This window comes from Chrysochloris asiatica, unplaced genomic scaffold (genome assembly GCF_000296735.1).
Source record: "Chrysochloris asiatica unplaced genomic scaffold, ChrAsi1.0 scaffold00040, whole genome shotgun sequence".
Lineage (NCBI taxonomy): Eukaryota > Metazoa > Chordata > Mammalia > Afrosoricida > Chrysochloridae > Chrysochloris > Chrysochloris asiatica.
Window position 1 is genome coordinate 20,481,559 of NW_006408558.1, and position 11,265 is coordinate 20,492,823.

General features: G+C 39.6%; 1 protein-coding gene across 1 annotated transcript in view; it reads left to right on the plus strand.

The window, feature by feature from the left end:
- The first annotated feature begins 1,215 nt into the window (after window positions 1-1,215).
- Window positions 1,216-11,265, plus strand: part of LOC102824700 (chromosome unknown open reading frame, human C11orf85) — a 21,350-nt gene continuing 11,300 nt past the window's right edge. Inside the window, exons 1-2 of the mRNA XM_006861082.1 lie at window positions 1,216-1,316; window positions 3,474-3,519. Coding sequence (XP_006861144.1) covers window positions 1,216-1,316; window positions 3,474-3,519 — 147 coding nt within the window. The remainder of the gene's footprint in view (window positions 1,317-3,473; window positions 3,520-11,265) is intronic.

Here is an 11,265-nt window from a genome sequence, read left to right on the forward strand (position 1 = left end):
GACTCTCAGATTTTCTCTTGAATGTGGAGAAATGAAAGCAACTGGATGAAATGAAGTAAATGAGCTGAACAGAAAATTTCAAAGGGAAGCTCAAGACAAAGTGTCATAATAAAATGTACAAAGACCTAGAGTTAGAAAAACAAAAGGGGACAACACACTCAGCATTTCTCATGCTGAAAGAACTGAGGAAAGTATTCAAACCTCAGGCAACAATACTGAAGGATCCTATAACTAAGTTGGAGTCCTGGTATGACACTGTAGGATAAGCACTCGATCAAAAAAGGTGCTTTTCAAATGCAAGGTTGGCAGTTCAAATGCTCCTCAGCTGCTCCTCAGAAACCATATGCATGGGCATTATAAGTCAGTACCATGAATAATTTTCCATCTCTCTCCCTATCCCCCCTGTAACCATCATAAATTGTCTGTCTCTTTTATCAAGAAAACTGTTGTGTGTTTTTTTAACTTTTTACAGCATTGGTCTCATACAATATTTGTCCTTTTGTGCTTGACTAATTTCTCTCAGCATAATGTCGTCCAGGTCCAACATATGTTGTGAGTGTTTCACAGATTGATCATTATTCAACATTTTGTATGTGTATTATGTGTATGTACCAGAGTTTATTTAATCTTTTTTTTTTTTGTAGATGGGCATAAGGCAGTCTATGGCACTGCTGGAAAATATATTTGCTGCTTTGGTTGAGGCTGAGAGTTGGGTGAAGACCTTAATTAACATCATCTAAAATTATCAGCAGAGGTCCTTCTCATTGTACCTCGTATTGTACATCTTTTGACTTGTCTCATTATTTGACTTGAGCCCTCTTCACCCTGATGAGGTTCTAGGGAAAATGGGTGTAAGGGAGGAGAATAGATTCAAGAACAATTTAGGAGATGTGTTTAATCCTGACAAAGACCAGGTAAATCATGAGGGCAGTGATATACACAGAAAAATAATGTCACAGTGTCATAAGGTAAATAATGGAACTTGAATTCCATCTTATGACTTGAAGACATAGAGGTCAGCTGAACACAGCATACATCCTCCCCATGTGGGTAGGAGGATGGTCCAGGTGTTCAGCAGCAGAACTGAGCCTGAGACAGTGGTGCTGAGTATTGGTTGTTCTGCTCATGGAGAGATATACAGATTGGTCAAGCCCTCTTTCCCTTACCTTTTCAATAATTCTTTTATGTGTCTATTTAGGCTATCATTTGGAAGCAATGAGTTTAAAACCCTTCACCTTTCCATTCCCGGAGACGAGGTTCCTTCATGCAGGACTCAATGTGTACAAATTCAAAATCAGATATGGCAGCAGCATCAGGTAATTGTAAAACTAGGAAATTGGCCTCGGCAAGTCCAGGTGAATGAGTGTAATGCTACAGGTCACCCCTCCCTGCCTTGTCCAGCCCCAGAAACTGGGCCTTTTAGAACTCTTTGCCCCAGGTATTTTGAGTGTATGTTGATTATCCATATATATTTCTAAGTTAAGAATGAATGGCATACCTTCAGAGTTGTTTTTAAGTGCCTTTTATATGGTTTTCTGAGGCTTTGAATCTTTGTAGGAGCAGAAAGCCTCTTCTTTATCCCACAGAGCAGCTGATAGGCTCAAACAATGACCTTGTGGTTGACAGTCCAGTATTTATCCTGCAGAGACATCATGCTTCCAACCTTTAGAGTAGTGGTTCTCAGTATTTTTCTGGCCTGAGGACCCCTTTGAATTTTTTAAATTATTGAGGACCCCAAAGAACTTTTATTATGTAGGTCAATATATAAAAGTTAAAACAACATTAAAAGACTGTATTAACTTAAAAATGGGAACGCATACATTCAATTTTAGCAAATAACATCTTTTATTTAAAATAACTCTTTCAAAAAAATTAATGAGAAGATTGGCATCATTTTACACTTTTGCAATTCTCATTAATCATATTTATAAATGCAGTCAATCTGTTGTGAATTATGGTTTTTTTTTTTCTTTTTGGTTGAAATATATGAAGAAAATCTAGTCTCACACAAATTTATAGTTGGAAGAGGTTTTACTAGCCTTCTCAGATCATTGTGAATAGTCTTCGTTGACAAGTATTAAGTTATTTTTTGTCTTTTTGAAGTGGTAGTTTTTCAAATAGTTACATTGTAGAATCTGAAGTTACAAGGATAAGTGAAAAAGTATTGCTACAAAATCATAGAATCCTTTATTAAGCAAAAATACCAAAATGTGAAGCTATTGTTTCTTGACATGCCCTCCAACTTGTGTGTAGCCATCCATTGATGACAGAGATATGTTTACATGTGTTTTGTGTTGATAACCCCATGCGTGTATCAACTGGAACCGTAGTAGCAACACTTTTTGTCATACTCTCATCTATGTAAACTTAACTACACCTAAGTCCATTGATCTATCTTGTTCTTGGAATGCCTCTTTTTTCTAAGAATAATTTTTTAACATTAAGCATTTTATTGGCATTTTGGAAAACACTGGTTCACTGAGTTATACAGATCATTCAAATGGTGACACATTTTATTATATATTATTTTAAAAATCACATTTGCTAATATCTGTACCATTCTAACGAGAAAAGATATTAAGTATTTGAAAGCTGTCAAGCTCACAGTGGTAGATACAAGTTTTCCAAAATTCAAATTTTTACTTGAAAGTGCAGAATTTATCATTGACAACCAGTACTGTCAGTTGTTTTCCTTCAAGTGGCCAGCTCACTTTGTTCATTTTTGAGGAAATGTCAGTCACCTCCCCAAGTCTGAACAGCAGCTCTAGTTTTATGGTCCACTGCTCCATGTAAAGGCCACGAGTTCACTTTGCAACTTCAGCAGTCACACGAATGCTTTTCCTCAAGACAGCCATCATACGTAGGTCCACGGGAGTACTTTAGGAACACTTCCCATTGCTTCTCATCATATATTCAAAAGATATGTGTTCAAGGCTTATGATTTAAGTAAATAATATCTTACTGCTTCCTCAAAGATATTAAATGAAACTTTTGTGTTTTTTCCTCACAACATGGCAGTACAAATTATACACTATTAATGGAGTTTAGTACAACTGCCCAGATCTATGCTAAGGCACCAACAATTTTGCCCATCATGGCTCTTTGCACAGTGGGTACAAATGTCACCACAGTGAAAAAGGCAAATGATATTTTAGTATGATGATGAAAATAGTTTTACCCTTGAAAGAGTCTTGAGGACTCCTGTAGCCCATACTTGGAATGCAGCTGGTCTAACAAATGATTACGTCTCTCAGTTAGAGTCTTAGTTCATAGAGAAGATACTTTGATAAAGTCTTGTACCAACGCTCAGGTCACACCACCCAGGTGGTTGCTTCTTCCCCAAGAGCACTGGGTCAACACACATAATAGTCAGGGTTCTTGAGCCAGTTGAAGAGTCATTTTTGCTCTACTAAAGTCTGCTTTCTCCAGAGCTTTCCTTTTAGGTACTTATCTCGTGTCTTTCTACATTCTAGATTGGAAGAGATCGAAAATAAGGACGTCATGGTCCAGCAACTGGAGGTAGGGGAAGAAGCAGACAAATTCCGGGAATGTTACTCTTTGTGCTGTGGATGCAGTCTTGTCTGGGTTTTAATTATTTCCTACAAACCTGAGTCACAGCTTCCATTTGATAACTTGGCTTCTTCTTGTCAGGTTTCCTCAGCAAAGCATCTTTACTATTTTTACAGAGAAATTGAAAGCCTATAACCTTTCTCAGTCCCCCAAGTTGAAGTGTCAGCACCTTTGAGGCTGAGTGTTATTTTGTTTCCACCAGAGTTCCCAGCCTTTAGCAACTCTTCTTTTGTGGCCACTGGCAGAGAGATTGCTTCCGGAGGACTGTGCCTTGCAGGGTTCTGGGAAACTTCACCAACCCAACCACTGCCTGGTACTTGACGTCCAGGAAACTCAACTGTAAACATACAGTCCAGGCTGCTGTGTCTTCATTTTAATTGGAAACATTTGCAGTTACTCTATTTCACTTCATTTTCATTCCTTTTCTTTCCAACTCCCCTAGCTTTATGTCCTCCCACAGAAAGAAGATTGGGCAGTTGGACAACTTTGTAAATTGCTGAAAGCATTGGTTTAGTGCTCTGGAAGATGGCCCTGGATTCTATCCCTGGTTTAGCCACTAATTAGTTGTGTGACCTTTGGCAGATCATTTCTCTCTTCGGGTCTTAATTTCCTCATTTGTAAAATGAGAGGTTTATCTTCATCGAACTCCACAACTCAGTGATTCATGGATACTGTAATTTACAAAGACATTTAAAAGAATTAGAATATAATTAAATACACTTATACACCAAAATTGACTAAACCAAAAATTTGAATTAGAGCCATATCTGGTTAAATATTGAAAGATAAATTAGGAATTTGCAGGACCTCAGGGGCATCATTTAAATGATCTTTTTTTTCTTTTTAAACTTTTTATTGTGAATTGAGCAAAGGTTTACAGAACGTATCAGTTTTACATTCAATCAGTTGTGTACTTGGCATCATTACAATGGTTGCAATCCTTTTCAAATACCATCAGTTAGTTGTATTTACCTGTATTCACTTTAACACTTGCATTCCTCCTTTTGTCTCTCTCTTCCTTCATCTTTCCTCTGCCAACCTCCCTCTTGTGGTATTTTGTCTGCCCTCCCAGCCCCTACCCCGTTAACACTCTGGTAGCATAGTGGTTATGAATTGGGCTGTGAACCGTAAGGTCAGCAGTTCGAAACTACCAGCTGCTCCGCGGGAGAAAGATGAGGCTTTCTGCTCCTGTAAAAATTTACATCCTCAGAAACCCTGTACAGGGTCGCTTTGGGTCAGAACCGACTCAACGACACTTAACAACAACAACAAAACCCTCTGTTGTTGTTAGGTGCCATCGAGTTGGTACCGACTCATAACGACCTTATGCACAACAGAACGAAACACTGCCTGATCCTGGGCCAACCCCACTACTATTGCCACGCTTGAGTCCATCAGTACTTCCTCTTGGCCAATCCATTTTGTTGGGGTCTTCCTCTTTTTCTCTGACCCTCCACCTTGACAAACATATCCTTCTGCAGCGACTGGTCCCTCCTGACAATATGTCTGAAGTATGAGAGAAAAAGTTTAGCCATCTTGGCCTCCAAGGAGCACTCTGGCTGCACTTCTTCCAAAAAGGTTCTTTAGGCAGCCCATGGCACTTCCAATATTCTCCTCCAGTACCACAACTCAAAAGCATCAATTCTTCTATGGTCTTCCTTATTCACTGTCCAGCTTTCACATGCATATGAGGTTATTGAAAATGCCATGACTTGGGTCAGGCGTACCTTAGTCCTCAAGCTGACATCTTTGCTCTTCAACACTTTAAAAAGGTCTTGTGCAGCAGATTTGCCTAACTCAGTACATGGTTTGATTTCTTGACTGCTGCTTCCATGAGTGTTGATAGTTGATCCTAGAAGAATGAAGTCCTTGACAACTTCAGTCCTTTCTCCGCTGATATGAATGTTGTTTATTGGTCCAGTGGTGAGGATTTTTGAACTATCATAGGATGTTTCTTTTATCAAGAAAACCTTTTTACAAATGTTATCACGTATTATATGTCATTTTGTGACTGACTAATTTCATTCAGCATAATGTCCTCCAGGTTCATCCATGTTGTGAGGTATTTTGCAGATTTGTTGTTATTCTGCAAGGTTTCCAAATATTCCATTGTGTGTGTGTATATACCAAAGTTTGTTTAACCATTCTTCTGTTGATGGGTATTTAAGTTATCTCCATCTTTTTAAAGTGTCACTTGTAGACAGCATATTGAAGGTTTTCTTACCCATTCTGCTGCTTTGTATCTCTTGAGTGGTGTACTTAATTCCTTTACATTCGGTGCAATTCTTTTTTTTTTATGTTTTATTGTGAATTATGTGATAGTTTACATGGGAGAACATTAGCTTTACAGTCATCCTGTTGTATATCGTTTCCTTGCCATGGTTACAATCCCCTCCATTCATCATCATCCAACCAAAGGCCTGCAAGCCTGCCCCCCAGTCGTCAGCACATAGCCCCTCTCCCTCTCTGGGTCTAAAATTCCCAGCCGCTCCATTTGTCCATGTCATCATCTCCGCCTCCACCTCCATCTCTGGCTTCACTCCTCTGTGTAGGGTCCCACTCTCTGCTCTTCTCTCTTGATGGTCCCAGAGACCTCCGCTCCTAGACTGCAAAGTTAATCACTCTCCTCCTTTGGCTGCAAAATGTCTACCTTTACATTCCCAACCCTCACATTGAGTCCTGAGAACTATTATTCACCATTGTATCACAAGAGACACATCCGTATCTCCTTTCATCAGCTCTGCCCAGACAGATTGGATACTACTCAGTGGAGATTCTACCTTCCTCCGCACCCTCTGGATCTAGGCTGCCTCTTGAAAGCCTGTAATCCAGTCGCTTCTTACCTTTGTAGCCCCCCATTTTGGGTAGCCAATGTCCAAGTTGCCCATCCTTGTCTACTCTGTGTATGGACGTGGGATGTGTGGGAATGTTCCCACTTTTAAGCTACTGCATCCATAGGTGTAGGTCAAGTTCATCAAATTGTATCAGATTACTCCTTTTTTCTCTTCTTTCTTCTAGTTGACCTCTGATCATCCAGTCAATTGAAGCCAGGTCAAGCTGGTATTATCTGCAAGTGTGGGTGTTCTTATGCATATGCCCTCTCTTCTTATCAGCTGGACGCTTCACTCTCCACTCTAGTCCTCTGTGGCTATGTCACTGACTCTGGGCCCAAGAGTCCCCAGGTCTTGCCACACTGCTGGCCAACCAGATCTCAACAGGAGTCTATTGAACGTTGTAGGGCTTAGCTCACAGTTTCATTGCTGTTTTTCCCTCACTTCCTCTTATCGGTGACGGATGTGGTCACCAACCAGAGCGCTTCTCTGCTGGTGTATTCCCATTGAGTTTTAGTCTTAGAAGGGGGTTTGCCCTGAGGGGACCCGACCACTTGCCTTGGTGTCTCCTGGGTAAGCAACTTGCTTGTTCTTTTACTAACAGTTGGACTGCTTATTGTTTTGTTTACTGTTTTGTATTTTATATTTTTCCTGTCAGTCTTTCTTTCAAGAAGGATCTTCTGTTCTTTTAGCCACTCCAGGCTGGTCTACTTGTCCGTTCAAGTGGAAATTTCCCACCTCAGAAGATTCTGTATGGGGTTCAGGATTACACCTATGGTCTTAGGTAATGCGGAGGCTCCACAGGTCGCCCTTTCCCTGGGCACGTTGTAGCCCCATTTAAGGTATTCCAATCAGTTATAAAGGAGCTCTGGTAGCATAGTGGTTATGAATCAGGCTGCAAACCTTAAGGTCAGCAGTTTGAAGCTACCAGCTGCTCCGTGGGAGAAAGATGAGGCTTTCTGCTCCCATAAAGATTTATAGCTTCGGAAACCCTGTATAGGGTTGCTATGGGTTGGAACTGACTCGACGGCACTTAACAGCAACAACAACAATCAGTTATAGGCAGAAGACGGACTTACAAGTTTTCTATGGTGTTATTTCTGGCTATTCCTTTCTCTTCCCTTCAAGTGTCTATTTTATAATATGCCAGGGAAACCAAGATTCAAGACAGCCAAGCATCTGAAAATTATTTCCCCACTTTTGCCCATTCAAACCATGTCTCAATTCCTGTATTCCAGGGCCCTGTTGTTCCAGGGTTGTGCAAACATCATTATTTACCTGTGTCCCACTTAGTCCATGCAAACCTGTCTAATTGTATTCCCATCTGCCTTGTTCTTCCAATCCCTTCCCCCTTCTTGTGTATTGTCCCCCTCCCCAGCACCGAAACTATCCTGTGTCTATTCCCTACCCTGTGCTCCACCTTCCCTCCCTCCCCTCACCCAACTTCCCACATCCTGGTAACCAGCAAAGAATCCCTCCCCTTTAATAGTATGGGTTATTTTTCTTAGTCTTTTACAATAGTGGTCCTATGCAGTATTTCTCCTTTTGTGACTGACTAATTTCACTCATGTAGTTTTTTTTAAGTTGTTTAAGAAAGGTATTTGCAATGAAGAAATCATTGCTCTTGCAAAATTCTATCAGGCAAACACCATCATCATTTCTATCACAAAGATCATATTTTCCAACCATTTTGTTTCCAATTTTTGCATTTAATTACCAGTTATTATCAATACATCTTGATTGCATATTTGATAACTTTAAGACTGAAGAAGTTGTTAGGATTCTTCAATTTCATCATCACTTGAATTAGTGGTTCGTATATAAATTTGATAATAGTGGTATTTATTAATTAATAATAGTGGTATTAACCTAATATTTTTGTTGGCATGTGGATATTATCCTATCACAGACAGCATTGTACTTCAAGACAAATCTTGAGATGTTCTTTTTGATGATGAATGCAATACCATTCCTCTTCAATTTGTCATTCCCAGCATAGTAAACCATGAGATTATCAGATTTTAAATGGCCAATACCAGTCCATTTCAGTTCACTAATGCCTAGGATATTGATGTTTATGCTTTCCATTTCATTTTTTACAGTTTCCAATTTTCCTAGACTCATACTTCATATAGTCTATGTTCTGAATATTAATGGATGTTTACAGCTGTTTCTCTTCATTTTGAGTTGTGCCCCATCAGCAAATGAAGGTCCTAAAGGCTTTAATCCATTTATGTCATCACAGTCAACTATATTTTGACGAGGCAGCTCTTCCTCATTTGTATTTTGAGTGCCTTCCAACCTGAGGGGCACAACTTCCAGCTCTGCATCGGACAGTATTCTGATGTTCTTCATCATGTTTCAGTATTCATTATTCTGGTGCTGAGAGTGTTCCACTGCTATTCACAAGGTTTTCAGTGACTGAACATTCCAAAGTAGTCTGTCTCTCCTGCTTCCTAGTCTGTCTTCGTCTGGAAGCTTAGCTGAAACCTGTCCACCATGGGTGACCCTGCTGGTATTTAAAGTACCTTTGGCATAGCTTCCAGAATCCCAGCAACTTGCAAGCCACTACAGTATGGCAAATTACCTTAATATCTGTTTATCTGGAAATGTCCTAATTTCACTGTTGTATTTGAGGGACAGCTTTGCTAGGTATATAATTCTTGATTTGTAATTTTTTTCTTTTAGAGTTTGGATGTCATCCCAGTGCCTTCTTGCCTGTATGGTTTCTGCTGAGAAATCCGAGTTTAGTCTTATTGGTTCTCCTTTGTAGGTAACTTTTTTTCTGAGCTGCACTCAGGATTCTTTCCTTGTCTTTGATTTTAGAAAGTTTGATTCTGATATGTCATGGTGATTTTCTTTTGGGATCTAGCCTGTTTGAGGTTCATTCAACCTCTTGTATGCTTATCTTCTCATCTTTCATGATGCTACGAAAGTTTTCTTCCAAGAACTCTTCAACAGCTTTCTCCCTGGTTTCTGTTGGTTCTTCTGATCATCTAAGTTATTCCTCTTCATGTTGTTCCACTAACTCTTAGGTTTTCTTCTGATTTTTCATTAGTTTTTCTGATTGTTCTTCTATCATACTAGTAGTAAGAGATTTCTTTGAACTAACTGATTTAGGCAAACAGTGTATCAAATCTATGCTTTTGTCCTTTCTATGTATTGCCTATTTCTGAAAAATCTTAGTATTAATCTTTTGAATTTCTAATTGCAGATTTTGTTTAGTTTCAGAATTTGCATTTATTTGTTCTGATAGTGTTTCCCTGAATGCGTCTGAAATATCTCCTGTGCTCTCCTTGCTTTTCCTTTTTCTGTCAGTCCTTTGTAGGTATACCTAAATGTCATCCTTTTGAATTCTTTTTCAGTTAGCTCCTCAGAAATGTTTTCTGGCTCTGCAACTTGATGGTTTATTTGTGTCATTCTCTTATTTCTTTGTGTGAGCTAAAATTGTTGTCTCTGGGACACTGTGATGTTGTTGTGTTTCTATTTAATTGTTGTGTTCTTACCTCTCACCAACTGTCTCCTGTCGCTGTAGTTAGAGAATGGAACTGTGTGTAGCATTTTCTGTTTGCCATTCATGCACCTCAGTTCAGGATGGGTTTGCTGGTGTTGGCTGCTGTCTGTCATTGATCAGGTGGTATAGGAGCTGGTATTAGCTCTTGCCCAGTAGGTGTAGCTGAAGGCTGTATTGGCCTGGTTACTGTCTCCTGTTGGGAGGGAAATAAAAATCCCCTCACAGACACACACACACAAATATAACCAAACAAGCAACCAACAATGAAAAGAGAAAATAATAAAGGAGAAACAGATAAAAACAGGCAGTAAACAGAAAAAATACATATATAATAACTAAAGAGAGAAAAAAGGGACAGAAAAAATGGAGCTATAAAAGAAAAAATTTTTAAACCACCTAGAAAAACCAGAGAGAGGAATGATGGAAATAAGAGAGTAGAGAGTAGTAAAGAGAGATCAAAAGGGAAAAAAGAAGAAGGGGAATGAGAAATAGAAGAAAAGAAGGAAGTACAAAAGTGGAGATAGAAAAGGAAACAATTCAAGGGATTGGAAAGAGAAGAGGAAGGAGAAGAAAGAATAAACTGAAACAATGAAAGCGGGAGGGGAAAAATAGTGCTGCTGTTAGACCTGGAGAAGAGAAAACTCTGGAGGCCTCCTGCCTGTCAAGGAATTCATGAAGTACATGCAGGAGGAATGTGACAGCAGAGTCCTGACCATGGATGGAGTTCCTGTAGGTAAAGGAGAGGACTGTGAAGGTGAGAGAAGCCGGCCACGAGACAGACTGACATCATAAGCCCGAGTGTGGTACAGGAACAGATACCACTTCATGCTGTGAAACAAGATCACTGAGTTGAAGCCAACTTGATGGTAGTTAACAACATCAAGCATCAGTTAATTAGGTATAATGAAGATTTTTAAAGTGTGGGAGAAAATGTTTGACTTAAGGCAAAAGTAAGTAACTATATACCAGTAAGCACCAATATTACTTATTTATTCAGTATATATTGAGGACCTGCTATGTATTGTCTACTGCTATGTATCATCTACTATAGTAGGCACCATAGAAAGGATGCTTAGAAAAATCAGATATATGTACTACCTTAAGGAGATCTCCCAGTATGGTGCAGTGAGTTACTTGATATGGCCCTTTTAGCCATGCATAGTCTTATAACTCCCACAAAATGAATGGATGGTGATGATGGTTAATTATGGTCTAGTTGGTTCCCACTCATAGTGACCCTGTATAGGGTTTCTGAGGCATGTTGTTGTTGTTGTCAGGTGCCATCGAGTCTGAACGGACTCATAGCGACCCCATGCACAGCAGAACGAAACAATGTCCGATCCTGGGCCA